Raw genomic sequence first — 21,893 nt, 5'->3', positions numbered from 1 at the left:
CATTTTGAGAGTGATTGGCAGGTTGCCTATGCACTCGCTCATCTCTCAGTTTGTGGCTGACTTGGGTTGTGCTCCGACGCAACTTGTTCCGAACATCTACTGAACGTTTGTCGGGATGACGGTGCTGTGGGCCAAATTCTACAATCGGCCTCCGGTGTTGGCCGACTTCACCCAGTTTTATAGCCTCAAGTCATCCCTGGACCAGCACGGTTTTTACTATGCCTGTGCCCATGACAACTCTGAGAAGATCGTCACTCGCCTTCCGAGCAGCCAAAAAAAGTGGGAGGGTTACTTTTTCTAGGTCGAGGGCGATTTTTCTTATGATAAGTGTGTGATTGCGTCGGAGTTCTCGGAGCTTAGTGCGACTTAGTTTTGTTTAACGATTTTCTTAGCCTAATTTTTATTTGGCTAACTTTGTATATATTTTTTTTATCCAGGACCGTTGCCTCAGTACGCCAAGGAGGATCTCTCGGATCGCTCCCAGATCTTCGGTCTAGCGAAGGCTGATTGATCAATGTACGTGTTGTCGGATCCTGACGCTCTACATGATTTTTACTTTTATCCTTATTCAAGTAAATGATTTTTTTTACCCTATTGCTTTATTTAAAATTTTCTAACTTTATTAACTAGTGAGATTTACCTAGTCACTTGCAGAGATGGGAAGGAAACGAGCAGCTCCAGCGAATGTCCCGGCTAACCCCAAGCGTCAGCGTGCGCCGCCCAAGGCAACTACTCCGAGTGTCCATGTCTCGGCCTCGCCCAAGGCGGCCGATACTCCAAAGGCGCCGATCTCAGACGTCGCCGAGCCTTCTGATGCTCGGGCCCACTTGTTAGGAATTCTTGCCCACGAGAGATAATAAGTAAATGGTTAATAAATAGAATAATGATTTATTTTATTAGCATCATATGATTAGTGGGTTGAGGTCTGAATATCAGAATCAATAGCAGCTATCATCCATAGCCTCCGTATTAAACTGAGTCACGTGCTAGGCACCTGAGTTCGAGCCGTGTTGCTAAAACATGGTCGATGACTAATACATGCCTGTACAACTGTATCTAAAGTCATATATGCGGAACACTAGTGAAGGTTGATGACGACGTGCAAGCATTCTACACTTGTGGTAAGTGTACGACTCGAACAGACTTTGGTTGTAGATGTGTCGTTTAAGTACCATTACGACACACTAATCGGGGTCGCTATGATGGTCACAGTGAGACTTGATCTAAATTATGAAGTGATCATGGACACTGGATCATATTACCGAACTCTTTGACTCATTCGCTAAAAGGCTACTATCATGCTAATCACAGCTTATGTCTTGGGGGTTTTCGGAGCATGATTCGAGTGGAAATTGGTTGACAGATACAGAATCCAGCCTTCTTGAAAGAAGGTCAATGTTCACTCACCTAAGAGTTGATTCCAGAACCTATAGATTTCCGGCACTTCCGAAGTATGGACGTTCGGAAGAATCTTTCGTTGGGGAAGCAACAATGCTTAGGGTATATATGTATCAAGAAAGGTATGACATATTAATTGACCTTTCTCGATAGGTGGAGTCTGACCAAGATTAGACAAATCGATGTGGAAAATGGAAATGACTTTTTTATCTTTTCATCGGATTTGTTAAGCTTCTATTACTAGGTCCATAGTCACCGATTCGGCTTCGATAAGACGAATAAAGAACCTCTAATAATAATGTGTTTCATTATTATAATCTCACAAGCTGTAATTATGATTGACAGCATCAATTATGAAATACGAGTATTTGCAGAATTAAATAATTATTTATGGTAGTATTAATTATTTATTGTTTGATCAAATAAATAGTTAATCAATTACTTATTTGTTTATTATTGGATCAAGCTAATAAATAATTAATTAGGTTTTAAGCAATTGGACCATGCACTAAATGAGGTGGATGAATTTTAGGGTTTCGGGCACAAGGATTTGCGTCAAACCCACTTGGCCGTGTGCCATCTAATTTCGTCCATGTCATATTCATACTTACCAATATTTTCTATTTAGCTGTTTAAAAAAAAAGGAGAGAGAAAAACATTTAAAAAGAAATAAGATATTGTCTTTTATTCTCTCTAATGAATATTATGAGAGAGTAATATTTAAAAGGAAATAAGATATTGTCATTTATTATCTCTCATGAATATTAATGAGAATAATATTTAAAATGAAATAAGATATTGTCATTTATTCTCTTTTATGAGAGAATGATATTTAAAAGGAATTGACTTATTCTATTTGTTTTTTTTCGTGAATGGAGACTGTCCAGAATTGACTTGTGCCTCTTGAGACGCTTCAACTACAGTTTGTAGTACTTTTTCTGAATAAGATGGCTTCTCATTAGGTGCACAAGATTAAAAATTTTGATAATTATTATAAGTAATTTATCACTTAAAAATTAATATTGGGATCAATTTTTTTTTAAATTATATTATTACAAGCATCGTGCCCGCGCGTTGCCGCGGAAGTAAATAATGCATTTTTATAATGATAAATTTTGTATATTGTATACAATTTATTTTTGTATCGTCATATGAAATGATACATATTCAAAATGTTATATACAACTTATACAAATATTAATTCATGGATATAAATAAGAACATTAATTTGAAAATTAAAGAATATGCAACTTATTTTTATTTGCGAAAGCGAAATGCTTTTATGATAACCATACAATGAATGAATATTGCGAAGCCGATATTTTCTGACGAATATTGTGGCCAATGCTATAATGAATAAACTATGTATATGATAATTATAAAAATAATATTTTACGTTTTTTTTTTTACTTTTATGAAGAATTTGTATATATGTGTATAGACATATATAGTTTATTCTTGTAAGTATAAAAAAAACATATATTTTTATTATTAAAATGAAATTATAATACTCACCATATTACAAATTTAATTTCTAAAATGTAATTCGAGAATACATATAAAAATTTAATAATGGATTAAATATATGTGGGTAAATAATTTTTCTTCATATGGCTATATTTTTAGTGTTGAAAGTACAAAAAATATTATTGTAATGGAAATATTTCTAATTAAAAATAAATATTTAAATTCTATTACCCTCTTCATTGTAGTTTAATATAATTCAATTTTTATGAACATATCAATGAAATATGAAGTACATATAATTTTAATGAAATATATATATATTCATTGAACATATTATTACCAAGATAGCTTGTACAAAAAGTATATGAAATGATCCACATACATAATAAATTTGTATATATAATATTATGCAGACCGTACATACGTTCTCATGTCAAAACCTTTTGATTTACCTTTAACATATTATTATATATAGGATTGCTTACGTTTATTGCTATGAAATATAAATAGGGCTTTCTCATATTTATAAGCATATACTTAAAAGAATTATATATATATATATATATATATATATATATATATATATATATATATATATAATCAAGTGTGAAATGCATATATTATTGCTTAAAAAAATGCATATATTATTCATCCATGAGAGCAAAATAAGTATTATATGTTTATGATTTGAATCTTTAAAAAAAATTATACTCCTATTGTGGAAAATGATTTACGATTCTAAACCATACACTTTAAACATATTTGATGATGATTTAGTTTTTAACCATTATTATTTTTAAATAAAATTAAATCTAAAGTTTCCATCATATTTTTAAACAGTAATTATGATTATAAAATGCATAAAAAAATTATAAAAAACATATTGACGAGAGAGGGAGAAAAAAACAACATACATAAAAAAAAGATTTACAAAATAGATTGAAAAAAAACTAAAAAAAAAACGATATAGTATAATTAAGAAAAAACCCTTAAAAATCATGAACAAATAATAAAATGTAAAAAATTTATTTTGCACATTGATTAGACTTTCATGGGTAAATAAGACTTGCGTTCGTTTTTCAATGAAATATGGAGACACATATAAGGTGTGGAAATAAATATCAAAGAGAAAAAGAAATAGAATTTAATAAAAAAAATATAAAACTAACATACAGTCAAAATAATGTATGTTATTGATATAGTATAATATAGTATCAGTAATTATGATTATAAAATATATAAAAAAATTATATAAAATATATTGATGAGAGAGGGAGAAAAAAAACCAATATAAATAAAAAAATTTACAAAATATTAAAAAACTTTAAGAAAAAAAAACAAAACATAAAACGAAAGGCAAAGAAAAAAGAAAAAGAAAAGAAAAGAAAAAAAAAAACGGGAAAGGCAAAGGCAAAAAAAAAAAAAAAAAAAAGAGATTTGTAAGTAACTAAGCCACTTTAAACATGTGATTTTGGATCTAGTCCATGTTTGACAATTTTTAGGGATATAGCCAAATGACTTATGTGGCAATAATTAATGTCTGATTTGCCCTTATTTATTAACAAATTCGTCACTTTCTCTCTCCTATTTTTTTCAAATAATTTTTTTTTGTATCAAAACTTCAAAAATTCATATTTTTCTCATACGAAATCGAAATTGAGTGATTTCAGATCCTACAAATTCGTGGCGTCGAGATCTTCAAAAATAGACCCATTGTGTTTGATGAAAAATTATGTTTAATACATCATAGTTACGTTTCCATTTATTTTTTTGATAATTTCAAAAATTTCTAGTTATTTCCATATTAAAGGTAATAACGTGATTTTTCTACATCTATGGTATTAAACATGATTTTTCATCAAACACAATGGATCTATTTTTGAAGATCTCGACGTCACGAATCCGTAGGATTTGGAATCTCTCAATTTCGAGTTCATATGAGATAGATATGGTTTTTTGAAGTTTTTATGTAAAAAAAAATGTAGGAAAAAAGTAGGAGAGAGAAAGTGACGAATTTGTTAATAAATAAGGGTAAATCAGACCTTAATTATTACCACATAAGTCTGTTGGCTATTTCCTTAAAAATTGTGAAACATAGGCTAAAAACAAATTTCATAATTTCATTTTGGCTATTTCGCTACACTGCGCAAAAAAAAAAACACCTGGAAACGCAAAGGCAAAAAAAAAAAACAAACGGAAACGCAAAGGCAAAAAAAAAAAAAAAATTGAAGCCGCCACGTGTCGCCTCCTGGAGACGCCACGTGGCGGCCCTAGGATGAAAGTTTGGGGAGAGTTCGTCTTTATTATCTATGTTATAATATATATGAATAATTGCAATTAACATTATTACGTTTTGTCCATTTTTTTAAATGATCCGTGGTAAATCGCTTATTGAGTTTATATTGTAAAAACCGACAACACAAAATTAAAAACGACAATCCTTGCATAAAGAATCTTCAAATGTGAGTCGTTGGATCTGTAACAATTTCAACGGCGTAGATCCATTTATATTGTAACTATAAATTTGGAAAAAAAAACACATTTCCTCTTGTCTTCACCGCCTCTCTCTCTCTCTCTCTCTCTCTCTCTCTCTCTCTCTCTCTCTCTCTCTCTCTCTCTCTCTCTCTTTTTCCTTCTCTTCGCCCTTTTTCACTGTCTCTCTGGTAGGGTTTCATTTTATTCTCAGATTTGCTGGATTTTTTTTAGGGCCTTCCATTCCCATTTATTCGTTCTGTTCATTTACATTTGTTCAGCCCAAGGTTCTAAATATCGGCGATATATAGGGATATATCGCCGATATATAGGTTTTTGTGAAGTCTCGGTAAAAAAACTAATATAATGGCCAAAATATCGTTTTCTTCTCGATATACCGTTTTTGTAAAAACAATTTCTACAACAGCCAAAACAGAAAGTTATTTATGAAATACCCATTTTTATAGCTCTAAACAGGCCGAAAATTTAAACTTGAGTTCTTGGGAAGATGAAGACTCATTATTGCTTATTAAAATTCATAGACCCTACATAGGTTTATATGGAGTTATTTTTTTAAATTTATTAATTTCATAATAAAAAAATTACTACAACAGCCAAAGCAGAAAAGTTATTCCTGAAATACTCAATTTCATAGCTCTAAACAGGCCCAAAATTTAAACTTGAGTTCTTGGGAAGATGAAGACTCATTATTGCTTATTAAAATTCATAAAACTACATATGTTTATATGGAGTGATTTTTTTAAATTTATTAATTTCATAATAAGGTGAACTTTATTGTTAGCTAAATAAATGTTATATATTCATTCATTACGTATATTTATAGATATAAATATACGTATATATCTATATAGATATAAATAAATGTATATATAGATATGTTATATATATATATATATTTATTTAAAATATAATTGTTTTATGTATCATTAAATTATATATACATTTTATATATTTTTATAGGATTTTTGTCGATATATCCGTCGATAATCGATATATCATCGATATATCACCGATATAATCGGTAATCGATATTAAAATTGTTATAGAATATCCGTCGATATATCCGTCGGTACCCGATATATCCATAAAATCCAGAACCTCGGTATGGATATCGGTATCGATATTTTAAACATTGGTTCAGCCCATTTAACCACTCTTTTTTCTTTTCTTTTTTCCCCTACACAGTGTTAGCTTAAAATAGATCTCTACATTTTGGGTAGTATTATATGATGATTTGATATTTCTTCGCGGTTGATTAAGATTTATCCAGATTCTCTTCTCAGTTTCGTTTGCGGGTCACTTGCAGTGATTTTTTCTTCTTGGGCCGGTGGTTGTGGTTGTGGTTTTTGGGTCGTCGAGACTCATTGTTCAAGGTAAAGTCTCAAAATTCTTCTTCGAGTGATCGACTTTCAGAAAAGCTAGGGTTTGAAATCTATTTTGAATCTTAGTATTATATGATGATTCGATATTTGTTCGCGGTTGATTAAGATTTATCCAGATTCTCTTCTCATTTTCGTATTTTAATCCAATGTGTTGAAGCTGTGAATTTAGGTCTTTTGGATCTTGGCTTGACTGAATTCATGTCCGAGTCTTTGCGTTGTTTATGTTGCGTTTGCTAATTGTCGATGATTTTGAGTAGTGTATTTAAATCTCTCTGTCTCTCTCATTTCATTAGCTTGAGATCGAACTTGAACATGATTCTTGGTGGTTTTGAAATTTTAGTGCTTCTGATTTGATTGGTTTTTTTTTTTTTATAAATAAATTGAATATACGAATGAATTGTTGAATTGGATCTGAGATTGAGTGTTTTAGAACTTAGGAGCTCCTAGTTTTTTTTCCCTCAACTTTTCATTGTTGAAATAATCCTGAGAAGTGCTAAAGAGTTAAGGAGTTTGATTATTGTTGAAATGTTTTATTTGTTCTTCTACTGTTTTTTACACTCTGGTTATGTTATATGCATCAATGTCAATTAAGAATAAAAATTAACAGATGCTCTAGATATAGAGTACTCCCAGATGGTGGCCAAAAGCTAAAACTGGATATGTAACTAATGATAATTGTTGAAATGTTTTATTTGTTCTTCTACTATTTTTTTATTTGTTCTTCTACTATTTTTTACACTCTGGTTATGTTATATGCATCAATGTCAATTAAGAATAAAAATTAACTGATGCCATTTCTAGATATAGAGTACTCCCGGATGGTGGCAAAAAGCTAAAACTGGATATGTATTTTGTGTAACTTTTTTTTTTATCCAGATGTTAACTAATGATTTTAATGAATGAAGCAATACATACCTGAATTAGAGTGAACGTTGCACTTGAAAATTTGACTTGACAGGTAAATAGAGTCTAATATCTGAATATTTCAAATAGACATCGACAGAGAAATTTTTATTTTTTTTTAAAGTTTTTTTTGAAGGATATGTTATAGTGATTGAGTGTTTTGAGAGAGGGCTATGATTTTGTGATTAGTGAATGCGGCTTGAATGATGTTGACAATTGAAGGGAGCCAAATATATGAATGTTCTGAAGAGTTTTTTTCTTTTTTTTTTTGAAATTTTTTTCTGGAAATTTGTTTTGTTTGAAACAGATGTTACCCAGAGTGTTTTGGAGAGAATGGTACGATGATGTGTTTTGCAGATTGAACATGTATATATAGAAAACTAATGAATTGTTCTGGATATGCATTGAAAAGGACAATTCTGCAATTTCTCTCTGACCGGGAACAGTAAACGTACACTGAGTGAACAGTAAAAATGGGTTCCTCTTTATATATATATATATATATAATAATATGTTATGTGTGTTAATGCTAATCAAGAGAACAAATTAGAGGAAAATATATCATATCTTTATTTTCGAGAAATAAGAGGAAAATAGATTTTGAGTGGTAGTAGCATAATGTTTCAACTATCTTTTTAGACTGACTAATAAGAAGAAATGTTTGAAGATGGTGGGGTTTGTATATTGGTGCAGCTACACAACAGTGATAGTGAGATCTAGAAGGACAAGTTAAAGTGGTTGCTTAATTTCTTCGTAAATTTGGTTTCTCTGTAACGTGGAGTTAGGGTAGGATTAATCCATTGTTTATTTTGGGGCTAGTGTGGGTGTGTGTATATACTGTTTGAATTAAAGAATATGTCTGGGTGGAGTTGTGGTGTGGTGTGGTGTGGTGTGGTTGATCGATTGTTTATTTTTGGGGTTAAGGTGTGTGTATATATATTGTTTGTACTTTGTATTAGAAAATATATGGGAATTGAGGATACGGAATCGGAATGTGTCTAGAAAAGTCCTAATAAAGTTCAGCTAATATTTTTTTGTCTTAATGGTTCAGTTATGTAAAGTCAGTCTAGAAAAATCTCGAAGCATCGAGTAGTGTAAGGCACAATTGTAATTTTTATTTTATTTTATTTTTAATTGAATGGCAAGTATTGTAATTATTATAAATTTAAAGTGTATTTTCGTAATTTTCCAAAATCGCTTAACAGTAAAATGAGTCACGATGAACACACATTCCTTTATATATATAATAACATGACTATTTCACTAAACTAAATTAAGATAAACCTTAACTTAATAACTTAAATAGTAATAATAATAATAATCTAAAACTCCAATATTACTGGTGTGTGTGTGTGTGTGTGTGTAAATTTGGGAAAGGGGTTTGTACGAAGTAGCATCTCTGTTTCCGATCCGATTTAAGTTTAACAAACTCCATCTTTTGTTTTGCTTCTGATCCAAGAATTATATATTCGCGAGCAAAGAAATAGACAAACAGGAAAGAAGAATTATGATCGGGGTTGGGAAGATCAAGCAGTATTCCAATATCCTCGACAAACCTCTTAGCAAGGGCAAACAAGAGGTCTGAATTCTTCTCGGTTTCTTTCAGTCATCGCTGTATTTCTCACATTTCGTATTTTGGGAATTTTTCGCTAACCTAATGAGAGTTTTCGTGTCGTACTTTGGTTCTGAGTAGTGAATTACTTGCAATTATTATTATTATTATAATTTTTTTTTGGTGTGGGGATCTAGCTGCAATGGCTTGCTTTTATTTTTCAATATCTAAGCTTTTTAGGGTTTGACTCGTTTGAGTTGCTTTAACGGGCCATTGATTTGGTGAATTGTCATGGAATTTTAGGTGAGTTTAAGCGCATTTGCTTTCTTGTTCTCGGAGCTTGTTCAGTACAATCAGACACAAGTTGACAACATTGCTGAATTAGAACGCAGGTGGGTTTGAATTTTCTGGCATCTCAATTTATTTATATACTTATTTATTTGTAATTTAAATTTGAATCTGCTTTTTTAAATTGGGCTGTTGGGTTTCAACTTCATTTAATGCTTAACCGAAAACGAACAGGCTTGAGGACGCGGGATATGCGGTCGGGGCTCGAGTTCTAGAACTCCTCTGCCATAGAGATAAGGTACAATAGGTTTGAAATGCTATTTTCTCGATTCTAATTTTGGATGAGTCTCTAATGCATTTTGGAACTTGAGCGTAGTTTTGTATTTCCATTTGTATTTTGTTTTTCTGGGAGCCGATTCGTTTATCCAAGCAAACACGTGTGTGTATTACGGTAAAAAATATTGCACTGTTTTATTCTTAGATAAGTCGTTCAAGCATGAGCATGAGTGTGCTTTGATTGGGTGTTTTGGACCATTTTACACATTCTAACTGCATATGTGCTTGGAGTTGGATCTTCATATCTACAGTAGTTTCAATTATTCAATCATGTTTTAGTACAAATAGCTCATGAGCTTTGTCACTAGTGTTTATGAGAAAAGTTTTCTAGCAGTAGCATAGTGTAATCAGAGAGATTGGTTCACCTCTGGTAGCCGATTTATCAATAGATTATGTGTGTCTTATATATCCCGGGTCCGTGGTTCCTTGCTTGGCCTAAAGGTAATAGCACCTCCTAAGTGAGGTCATGGGTTCAAACTCACCGGCCCGTAAATGCCCATATATATATATATATATATATATCCCGGGTCCTATCCGAAGGTTTGTCTAAAATAACCTTTGCTCTTTCAATGCCACAGGGAAATAGAAGGGAGACACGGTTGCTGGGTATTCTGTCTTTTGTACACAGCACAGTTTGGAAGGCATTATTTGGGAAGGTCGGATTTTTCTTTTATTTTTGAAAATTTCAATAATCACATCTCGGAGTAGAGTCAAACTCATTGGTCTAAAACCCGTGCTTTCCCTTTTCTGTTTTAAAATACTGCATATTATGCAATCCCTACTAAGCAAATTTCAATCTTTGAGGATTAGTAATTTTGAGGGCAATTACTTTATTGAGTCCATGTCTTCTGTTAGGTTGCAGACTCACTTGAGAAAGGTACAGAGCATGAAGATGAGTATATGATTAGTGAGAAGGAACTCCTTGTAAACAGGTAATAGCTTTGGTTCCGATGAATCCATTATAATAGATAGTTGGATTGTTGTTTAGTATAATTTATTTTCAAGCTAACTCATGCTTTTTTTTGTTGTAGATTTATTTCAATTCCAAAAGACATGGGCACATTTAATTGTGGAGCGTTTGTCGCTGGGATTGTAAGAGTAAGTTTTTCTCTTCGCATTGTTTTGTCTTCTTAGTTTATATATATATGTGTGTGTATATATACATGTTTATATATATATATATATATATATATATATATATATATATATATTTTTTAAAAGAAACATCGGGACTTTATTAATTCAGAACGGCTTAGCCGAGAACCAGTACAAGGAGTTCAAAACTGGAAACAAAAAACCCAAAAGAAACGAAACTTACAGAGCACTGGGCCAATCCCTTGCCAAATCAGCCAAAGAAAAAGACTTAAAACTCAGAGCAGGAAGAAAAAAGCCACAAGGCTATACAAGGATTCAAAGAGTCGATCAAACTTTGTAGATTCCAACTCTCATCCTTGAAGATAACCTTGTTCCGAGTGTTCCAAATTCCCCATAGACCTCCCAAAATCCCAGTCTTGGCGGCTGATGCCCTTTTCGAACTAAAGCCTGGGGACTCGTATGTGTTTAGCAGCGACTCTACAGAGGTAGGGTTGAACGCGAGACCCAGCTTCGAGAAGAACCACTGCCACAACAAATCAGTGGCCACCACACACCTGAGAAAGAGGTGCTCGGCGTCTTCGGACGCACTACAGCAAAGAGAACAAAAACTCGGCGACAAGAACTGATGAGGATTCAATTTTTGAATGCGATCTGCTGTGTTTACTCTCTTGATAGCCACCAGCCATGCAAAAAACTGTACCTTATTAGGGGCAGCAGCTTTCGTCACAGCGTCGTAGTAAGGAGCAGGAGACCGAGAGGCAGCGGGTGAGAGGTCCTCAGCCAGAGATTTAACAGAAAAACATCTTCATCGCCCAGCCACATGCGTCTATCTTCGAGGCCTTCCCAAAGCTTGAATCCTTCCAAAAGACCTGTCAAACCAGTCGCTTCGCAGGATTCTCTATTCGTCAGAAATCTAGGGAATCCAAAATTCCAGTCCACCTGACCAGGAGACGAGGGAGAGGGAAACGCGAAACCATTTATGGGGCCGTTCTGAGAGGGACAAAGTCTTGCCAAACTCGGGAACCGATCTTTCAAGCATGTATCTCCGCACCAAACATCCTCCCAGAAATGCACGATGGACCCATCAAAGACCTTCCAAGAACATCGGCTGCAAAACAACTCGCGAACAGTCGAGACTGAACGCCAAGGGCTACGAAAAGATCGATCCTTAGGACCCCCCGGATCCCATCTGTTAGGAGAAACACCGTAAACTGCGGAAATAACCTTGTGCCACAGCGCGTCTTCTTCAATCGGGAAGCGCCACAACCACTTCGCTAAAAGAGCGTTCTTGACCGTGAGATTATCGAAACCGAGCCCCTCTTTATTTTTCGGGAGACAGCAAATGTCCCAACTCACCGTAGTGCGGGACTGTCCATCGTTGTACCCTTCCCATAAAAACCAATTCATAATCCTTTCAATATCGGCAGCGACCCCCTCCGGCATTTTGGAAATAGACATGAAATAAGTAGGCAACGCGGAGAGAATAGAATGTAAGAGCGTCATCTTTCCCCCCTTTGAAAGAAAACCTCGCTTCCAACCGTCGAGTCTCTTCACCACCTTAGCCACCACCGGATCCCAGAAAGCTTTTCTTCTAGGGCTGTCTCCCAATGGCAACCCTAGGTAACAAATCGGCCACTTATCTTCTTTACATCCAAGAACCCCGGCGAGGGCGGCTGTCTCAGTGTCCGTGCAATTAATACCCACAATATTGCTCTTTTCAATGTTGATCGTAACCTTGGACGCATCGCAAAAATCCTTAACAATACCGAGCAAGTTTTCCCAATTTACCAAGTCATTCTCGCCGAAAATCAGCGTATCATCGGCAAATTGGAGATGAGAAATGGCAAAGCCTAGCGACCCGATAACAAGAGGCTTGAAAGAACCTCTACGCACTCTGCGGGACATACGACTCGAGAGAGCATCCGCCACCAGAATGAAAAGGAAGGGGGATAATGGATCACCTTGACGAATACCTCTCGACCACCCGAACCTATCGCGCGGTTTACCAATAATCATGACGGAAAAAGATCCGGACGAAACGCATCCCCTGACCCACTTCCTCCACCGTAAGTCGAACCCTTTCTTCTCTAGGACGAAATCGAGAAAGTCCCAGTTCACTTTATCGTATGCCTTCTCGAAATCCAACTTAAGAACAACTCCTTTCTTGCCGGACCGCCTAACTTCTTCCACCGTTTCGTTCGCAACGAGAATCAGATCGGTGATTTGCCGTCTCTTCACAAAAGCTCCTTGAAACTCGCTTATCGTATCTTCCACGACTTGCTTAATACTTTCTGTTAGAACTTTCGCGATGATCTTATACAAGCTCGAGACAAGGCTTATGGGACGAAAATCCCTCTCTGCAAGAATTAAGTTTCTTCGGGATCAAGTAGAGATGAGTTTCGTTGGTTATGTTGTTGATGACTTCGGTATTCCAAAACTCGGAAAAGACTCTCAAGAGGTCATCCTTGAGATAGCCGGCCAATCCACCCCTTCCCAATCAATCATACGAATCGGGCAAGCCAAAAAAAGCCTCGCATAATAACACCATTGATCTCCTCAACAATAAGATTCTCCTTATCAATAATAGAACCATCCTCTTTTTCGAGGCTACGGATGACGTTTTTGGCTTTTCTGGCTGACATAATGGAGTGAAACAGTTTCGAATTGCCATCCCTGTCTTTAGCCCACGCAACTCGTCCTTTAAGTCTGAGCGCTCGATCCTCCTCCGCCAGAATCCCAAAAAGCTTGGCTTTCAGCTCTGCCCTTTCATTCCGAAGCTCAAGAGAGCAGTTCGAACCTTCCTTTGCTCTGTCCAAACGCTGAATATCCCGCTGAAAGCTAACTTTCAATCCAGCCCCTTTATCTATTTCCTCACCAGCCCAACCTTTGATTTTTTCCTTCAAACCTTTGAGTGTTTGCATAAAACAATAAACCTCCCAACCTTCCTGCTCATCTTGACCCCACCAAACTCTCACTAGGTCTGAAAACCTTGTTGTCAAGCCACGAATTGTCAAGTCTAAAAGGGCTCTGACCCTACTTCACCGGACACGTGTTGATCGTGATCGGAGACCCCTTTAAACCGGATTTCATGAGTACAAAAGGGAAAACGCTGCTTCCAACCTTCGGTAAACAAGAAGCGATCCAACCGAGAACATAAAGATACCCCTCTTAAGGCTGACCACGTGAATCTTCCGTTGGAGAGAGGTGAGTCAGAAAGCCCGAAATCCGATATGAATTCGTTGAAATGACTCATCGATCTCCTAGCTCGAACCGGAGAAGAAAGTTCGTGCGGATAGCGGACAACGTTGAAGTCGCCGCCAACACTCCAATACGGACCACATAATTCGCCAAGGCCAACAAGCTCGTCCCAATACTCCCCTCGCTCACCCGGGTGACGAGGGCCGTAAACACCTGAGAACCACCAAGAAGAATCAGCCGACACCACCTCCACTGACACCGAAAAAGAGCCCACAAAATCATTCCGAACGCTGATAGTCCTTGAGTCCCATACCAAGCGGGTAAGTAAATCCATTCTTTAAATCTAGAACTCCACACGCTACCCACGAATCTTCTATCCACATTAGACCTCACTTCCTGAAAAACTACTAAATTCGGATTAACACTGCAAACCAAGGCCTTAATACCTCTCCTTTTCTCGTGATCACCCGATCCCCTTACGTTCCAAGAAAGAATCATCATTGATTCCTACTCAAAGACCCAGCCTCCTTTTTACCAAAGGACATCTCGAACTCGAGGTTCCGAAGCTCCCGACGAAGAGAGCATGAGGAGGCGAAGCTATCGGAGACACAGGAAACTGGACAGCGAGCGGTGGTTGTGGCGATAAAGGTAACACAGCATCGACCGGACCCTTTAAGACCGCAATCTCAAGAAGCGGCTCGTCTCTAAAAGTAAGGGATAGGCCGTCGAGGCAATCGTCAGGGTCGACCTCACCCTCATGGGAAGACACAAAAGACTCTTCGGAAGAACCGTCCTCCTAGTTCGACACCCCATCATCTTCAACCAGCCCCCTCTCTTCTTCCGTCACAAACTCAACTCCCCCTATCTTGGACGCCATGCCCAAGTCTTGAAAGAACGGAGAAGAAGCCTCCTGATCCTCTCTTCTTGTAAAAAACTTTCCATGCTTCGGATCCGTCATCAGCTCCGAGTCGCTGTCGTAATCGCTAAAAAACTTTCTTGTGCGCTGGGCGATACTCTTCTCTCTAAGGAAAGCATCCCATCTGGCTATGGATGCCACACCGAAACACTGCCTCTGTTTTGGGCGCTACCTATTGGGCCTGTCCTTACCAGAGGAGAGGAAATTCCGTCCTCAACAGATTCAGATGGCCTAGAAGATTTAAAAGTCCAGGAAGGATTGTTTCGGATTAGGCCCAAATCAGACCCACCAGGGAAAAAAAGATTACATTGGCCAGGAAGCCCTTTATCCAGAATGGGGCCCACATGAGAGGCAGCCACTTTTTTCAGGAATCCCAAAACATCTGCTGAGCCAACATGATCTTCAACACCCGAACAAGTGGGGACAGCAAGAGCAACATCATTGACACGTGGCGACATTCTCTTGGTATCCGAAAAACAAGAGGGGAGAGACTGTTCCCAAGAGAGTTAGTTGGGCCCGCACAGTAATCATGAGGGGTAATTTCCTTTCCTTTTCCAACGTCTCTGCCAACGTGCGTATTCAATGCAGTTCTGCTTCCAGAGCCAGTGGTTAGCCTCTACCTCGGCCACCACAACCTCCTCGGGGCTGTTGCTTGGAGGAAAAAAGGGAAAGTCACCATCTCGCGAGATATTAGCGACAAAAATCGAGGACTCAAGACGCTTCCCCTTCTCAGACACAGGAGCGGCGCAAGGTGAACGCACGGGCTGAAGCCGACGACACCTCCTCCGGAAACACATGGGACATACCGGAAAAAGTGCCCAAATTGAAAATACTCAGGTGCAAGTTATTTCCTACAGTGAGTTCCGGATCGACGAGACCAGAGGCGCTACCTCTACACTTGATTTTGGCATATTGAAGACAATAAAGGTCGAGAGTTTCCCTTGCAATCTCGATTAGACCACCTAACCTGGCTCCAATCTCGGTCAGGCTATCATGGTTCCAATGGTCAAAAGGAAGACCCTCTAAACCAATCTAGCTGTAATTGAGAAACACCTTATGATCCCACCTCATCTCTTCGAAGGACCATGGACAAAGGCTGGTGATTTCTCTCTTCTTTTTGACGACCACCGGAGAAGAAAGGGTGGCGGCTTTTTCTTCCTCATCAGCACACCAAATCACAGCTTTGTTTCCTGCAACCGGGGACCATGAGAGGTTTGTCCAACCTTTTTTGAATCTCTTGGATAATATCTTTCCATAGGTCCACCCCTTCAAATCTACAGACGAGCACAGCTGCATTCCAATCTCGGAAGAAGAAATCCTCACTCTTGTCTTCGAAACTGGGACTCCTTGCATCCCTAGCCTCGTTGCCTTTCAGTGCTGAGGACGAAGAATGAGATGAAGATCCAAATCCGGTAATAACTTCTTTAAAACTCTGTCCGTTCACCACCGAGGCCGGGGGAGAACTCCCGTGAGCCGTCTCCTTTACTTTCGGAAAACGCTGGACAATCTTCACGTCTTCGAGGATCTTGGAGAGAGAGCGAGCGAAGAGATGCCACCCCTTCATATTCCTGCCTTCAGGAACAAGGATAATCTTTCTATCACCATTGGCTACCTTATGTGTGTGTGTATATATATATATATATGTATATATATATGTTTATATCATGCATGGAGACTCTGCAATAGCTGTCTGATTGAAGAAAAAACCCCGATCTGGATTTCCCGAGGGACTCGATTAATCTATTTATTGCTCTATGACTTTTCTCTCATACTCCGGATTTAGAATCTTTTTCTTTGTCTAACCTTTCTCGAAACTGGGGTTCTACTCTCTAGCTTGTACTTCGCTTTAAAATATGTAAAGCTTTCATTTTCTCCTTTTTAATAAGTTTTTTTCTTGATATATTATATATATGTGTGTTTATATATATGTGTATATATATATATATATATGTATATATATATCATCAAACAGTTCAAAACACTCACGGACACATATTTTTATAGGGTGTTTTGGATGGTGCTGGCTTTCCTGCTGTGGTAACGGCTCACTTTGTACCAATAGAGGGTCAACAACGGCCTCGAACTACCATTTTGATAAAATTTGCAGAAGAGGTAAATATTTTGTTTTTTTTTTAGAGAAACATAGTTTACTTTGAATCTGAGGTTGAATACTATCTGGTACAAGGGGCTTATGAGTAACTTCTCATGAATAAGAGGGGGAAAATACGAGTATGTTCAGTTTCCTTGTGTTGTTTGGATTGACGAAAATTAAAGTGAAATGAAAAGTTGTGGAAAATTTAAGAGGAAAGTGTACAACAAACATAGGGATTTTGTTTTCTTTTGAAAAGTGAAAAATTAAAATATTAAGGATTTCATTCTTTTATCCTCAAAGTTTCCATAACTTCTAAACACGAGAATTTCGGTTTTCCCTCGCATTTTCTTTCGGACATTCATTTTCCATCATAAATTCCAAGTTCCAAACATAGCCTGAGAGTTGCCTTTTATCCCTTTTGTCTCTCTCTAATTACTTCTACTCACTTTGTGCTTCTAAATGTTTAGAATTAGTATTTTTTTTTAAAGAAACATCTGGACTTTATTCATTCAACACGGCTTAGCCGAAAAACAGTACAAAAAAGTTCAAAAAACCAAAGCGAAAAACATAACCCCGAAAACAGGCAATTACAAAGCAGGTCAATCCCTAGCCAAATCAGCCAAAGAAAAAGACTTAAACTCTATTAAGAAGAAAAAAGCCACAAGGCTAAGCAGTGATTCAAACTGTCGATCAAAGTTTGTAAATTCCAACTCTCGTCCTTGAAGATAACCTTGTTCCGAGTGTTCCAAATGCCCCATAGACCAGCCAGCACCCCAGTCTTGGCGGCTGCTGCCCTTTGCGAACTGAAACCGGGGGACTCTTATGTGTTCAGCAGCGCCTCTACGGAGGTAGGTTTGAAAGCGAGTCCCAGCTTCGAGAAAATCACCGCCATAAATCGGTGGCCACGACACACCGGAGGAAAAGGTGATCGGCGTCTTCGTTTGAACTTCGACAAAGAGAGCAGAAACTAGGCGACTGGGACAGATGAGGATTCAATTTTTGAATGCGGTCCACTGTGTTGACTCTCTTGATAGCCACCAGCCATGCAAGAAACTGTACCTTATTAGGGGCAGCAGATTTCCACACAACGTCGTAAAAAGAAACAAGAGGGCGAGTGGCAGCGGGAGAGAGATCCTCAGCCAGAGATTTAACAGAGAGAACGTCTTCATCGCCCAGCCACATGCGTCTGTCTTCAAGGCCTTCCCAAAGCTTAAAACCTTCCAATAACCCTGTCAGACCAACCGCTTCTCTATTCGTCAGAAACCTAGGGAATCCAAAGTTTCAATTCACCTGACCGGGAGAAGAGGGAGAAGGAAACGAGAAACCGTTGGTGGGGGCGTTCTGAGAGGGACCCGTCAAAGACTTTCCAAGAACATCAACTGTAAAACAGCTCACGAACTGTCGAAACCGAACGCCAAGGGCCATGAAAAGTGCGATCCTTGGGACCCCCGGTTCCCATCCGTTAAAAGAAACACCATAAACAGTGGAAATAACCTTGTGCGACAACGCATCTTCTTTGATCGGAAAATGCCACAACCACTTCGCAAGGAGAGCATTGTTCTTGACCGCGAGATTACTGAAGCCGAGCCCCCCTATCTTTTTCGAGAGAGAGCAAGTGTCCCAACCCACCGCTGTGCAAGACCGCCCATCATTGTACCCTTCCCACAAAAACCGTTTCATGATCCTTTCAATTTCGGCAGCGACCCCCTCCGGCATTTTAAAGATAGACATAAAATAGGTAGGCAACGCGGAAAGAACAGAACTAATGAGCGTCATCTTTCCTCCCTTGGAGAGAAACCCTCGCTTCCAACCATCAAGTCTCTTCACTTTAGCCACCACCGGGTCCCAGAAAGCTTTCCTTCTTGGACTATTTCCCAAAGGCATCTCTAGATAACAAATCGGCCACTTGTCTTTACATCCTAGCGCCCCAGCAAGGGCTGCTGTCTCAGCCTCCGTGCAATTAATACCCACAATGTTGCTCTTATCAATGTTGATCGTGAGACCGGATCTGTCGCAGAAGTCCTTGACAATACCAAGCAAGTTCTCCCAATTTGTCGAGTCATTCTCGCCGAAAATCAGCGTATCATCGGCAAATTGGAGATGAGAAATTGCAATGCCAGGCGACCCGATAACAATAGGGCTTGAAAGAACCTCTACGCACTCCGCAAGAGAGCATCCGCCGCGATTATGAACAAGAAAGGGGATAAGGGATCTCCTTGACGAATCCCTCTCGAACCACCGAACCTATCGCGCGGCTTGCCATTGATCAGAACGGAAAAAGAAACGGACGTAGCGCAGCCCCTGACCTACTTTCTCCAACGCGAGTCGAACCTTTTCTTCTCTAAGACGAATTCGAGGAAGTCCCAATTCACTTTATCATAGGCCTTCTCGAAATCCAACTTGAGAACCGCTCCTTTCTTACCTGATCGTCTAACTTCTTCCACCGTTTCGTTTGCGATGAGGATCAAGTCTGTGATTTGCCGCCCCTTCACAAAAGCTCCCTGATACTCGCTTATCGTGTCTTCCATGACCGGCTTGATTCTTTCTATTAGAACTTTTCGCTAAAATTTTATACAAACTCGTGACAAGGCTGATGGTTCGGAAATCCCTCACTGGGCATGAATTTAACTTCTTTGGAATCAAGCAGAGATGAGCTTCGTTGGTTATATTATTGATAACTCCGCTATTCCAGAATTCGGAAAAGACTCTCAAGAGGTCATCCTTGAGACTGAGAAGCCGTCGGGTCCCGGAGACTTGTCCCTGGCGCATCCGAAAACCCATGCTTTGATTTCCTCCTCCTCAAACGGTCTAGACTAATTCCGAAGCTCAAGAAGACGAGGTACGAACCGGGCATGCCGAAAAAAGACGCGAGTAAAAGCCGTTAACCTCCTCAACAATGAGATTCTCCTCGGCAATAATAGATCCATCCTCTTTTTCAAGGCTGCGTATAGCGTTTTTAGCTTTTCTAGCTGACATAACGGAATGAAACAACCTGGAGTTGCCATCCCCATCTTTAGCCCAAGCAACTCTACCTTTAAATCTGAGAGCTCGTTCCTCTTCCGCCAGATTCCCCGCAAGCTTTGCTTTCAGCTCCACCATTTCATTCCGAAGCTCAAGAGACCAGTTCGAACCTTCCTCTGGTCTGTCCAAAAGCTGGATATCCCGCTGAATACTAACTTTCAAACCAGCCATTTTATCTCTTTCCTCACCAGCCCAAGCTTTGATTTTTCCTTCAAACCTTTTAAGTTTTTGCGTAAAACAAAAACCCTCCCAGCCTTCCTGCTCACCTTGGTCCCACCAAACTCTCACTAGATCCCTGAAGACCTTGTTATTAAGCCACGAGATATTAAGTCTAAAGGGGCTCGGGCCCCACTTAACCGGACACGTGCTGATCGTGATCGGAAAGTGATTGGAAACCCCTCTAAACCGGATTTCATGAGTGCAAAAGGGAAAACGCTGCTTCCAACCTTCGGTGAACAAGAATCGATCCAACCGAGAGCATATGGAAACCCCTCTAAAAGTCGACCACGTGAACCTGCCATTGGAGAGGGGCGGGTCAGAAAGACCGTAGTCCGAAATGAGCTCGTTGAAGTGCCTCATCGATCTCCTAGCTCGAACCGGAGAGGAACGTTCATGAGCGTAACGGACAACGTTGAAGTCACCGCCAACACACCATTCCGGACCACTAGCTCGCCCAGGCCAGCAAGCTCGTCCAAAAAATCCCCTTGCTCACCCGGGTGAGAAGGGCCGTAAACACCCGAAAACCACCAAGAAAAATCAGCCGAGCTACGTGATTGGGTGCCTTGATCTTGAACTGTTAAAGAAAATGTAACTGAACCCAAACCATTGGAAAAGGTTAACTGCTAGATTGTCTACTTATCTCTTCTCACGTATGTAGTGGAATACACTGCTAGTGTGAGGAAGACTGTTGTTAGGTTTCTTTAAATCAAGAATATCATGTGACCTAACTGTAATCGCAGTATAATGTATCGAAAGCTTTTGTCCGATCCATGATCTTTTTAGACGAATTATGAAATTGCTATGATTGGATTGGGTTCTTAAATTGAACATAGTTTTCTCCCTTTACCTTGGTCATCTCAATCTTGCCAAAAAAAAAAAAAAAAAAAAAAACCAGACCTTCACTAATAGTAAACTTCAAAGGTATATGTTCAATTTATATCACATATTTAGCTTGCATCAAACAAATTCTGTTTGCTACCAGGTACTAAGAAGAGAAGCGAGGTTAGGTTGAGTTTGTGCTAAATGAGAAGATGATCTTTCCTAGTTGTTTCCAATGCTACTCAAGATAGCAAAGATGTCATTTTTTTGGGGTTTCTAATCTGGGCTTCATTTCTTAGTAATGTATTATGAATTTTTTCATATTTGTGGCAAATATAATTACCATCTTGATGTTCTCATTCGCACATGTAAACCATATAGCACAATGATGACTTGAGACAGATAGAACCGCTTTACCTTCTGTTGTGGATTGATATCCAGAAGGGAAAAAAAATGGTACACTGCTTTCAAATTTATTTTGCGTTTTTAATATGATGCGATAAATATACAGCGTAAATTTACGTTTCCTTTGGTTTGGGAGACATTAGATTGTTTCTATGCAAATACTAATTCATATTACCAATGAACTACCACTCAAGGATTGAAATACCGTCATTGATGTCGTACTAAGACTCAAATTTTGTTGGTATATCGGGAGATGCCAATGGTTTATCGAGGTATCTTGTGAGAAAAATGGCAAATTGTACCGATGAA

General features: G+C 38.3%; 1 protein-coding gene across 1 annotated transcript; it reads left to right on the top strand.

Moving 5' to 3' along the window:
• Window positions 1-5,456: 5,456 nt before the first annotated feature.
• LOC149397822 (uncharacterized) lies at window positions 5,457-21,671 on the top strand. Its single transcript, XM_089614778.1, has 10 exons — window positions 5,457-5,528; window positions 6,665-6,731; window positions 9,103-9,222; window positions 9,499-9,587; window positions 9,718-9,781; window positions 10,398-10,475; window positions 10,675-10,751; window positions 10,851-10,917; window positions 17,033-17,140; window positions 21,343-21,671. Exons 3-10 carry the CDS (start codon window positions 9,151-9,153, stop codon window positions 21,370-21,372), a joined length of 585 nt encoding a protein of 194 aa, XP_089470904.1. The 5' UTR covers window positions 5,457-5,528; window positions 6,665-6,731; window positions 9,103-9,150; the 3' UTR covers window positions 21,373-21,671.
• Window positions 21,672-21,893: the final 222 nt, after the last annotated feature.

The sequence above is a fragment of the Urtica dioica genome, chromosome 5 (genome assembly GCF_054948205.1).
Source record: "Urtica dioica subsp. dioica isolate 48M chromosome 5, U.dioica_male_clone48M_v1_H2, whole genome shotgun sequence".
Lineage (NCBI taxonomy): Eukaryota > Viridiplantae > Streptophyta > Magnoliopsida > Rosales > Urticaceae > Urtica > Urtica dioica.
This window is presented reverse-complemented; position numbering and strand designations above follow the sequence as displayed.

Excerpts from the sequence above, each read along its gene's own strand:
- LOC149397822 (XM_089614778.1), top strand. The coding sequence starts at position 9,151 with ATGATCGGGGTTGGGAAGATCAAGCAGTATTCCAATATCCTCGACAAA. Across the intron at positions 9,223-9,498 it reads TTAGCAAGGGCAAACAAGAG|GTGAGTTTAAGCGCATTTGC; the intron begins GTCTGAATTCTT and ends ATGGAATTTTAG. Across the intron at positions 17,141-21,342 it reads TGATAAAATTTGCAGAAGAG|GTACTAAGAAGAGAAGCGAG; the intron begins GTAAATATTTTG and ends GTTTGCTACCAG.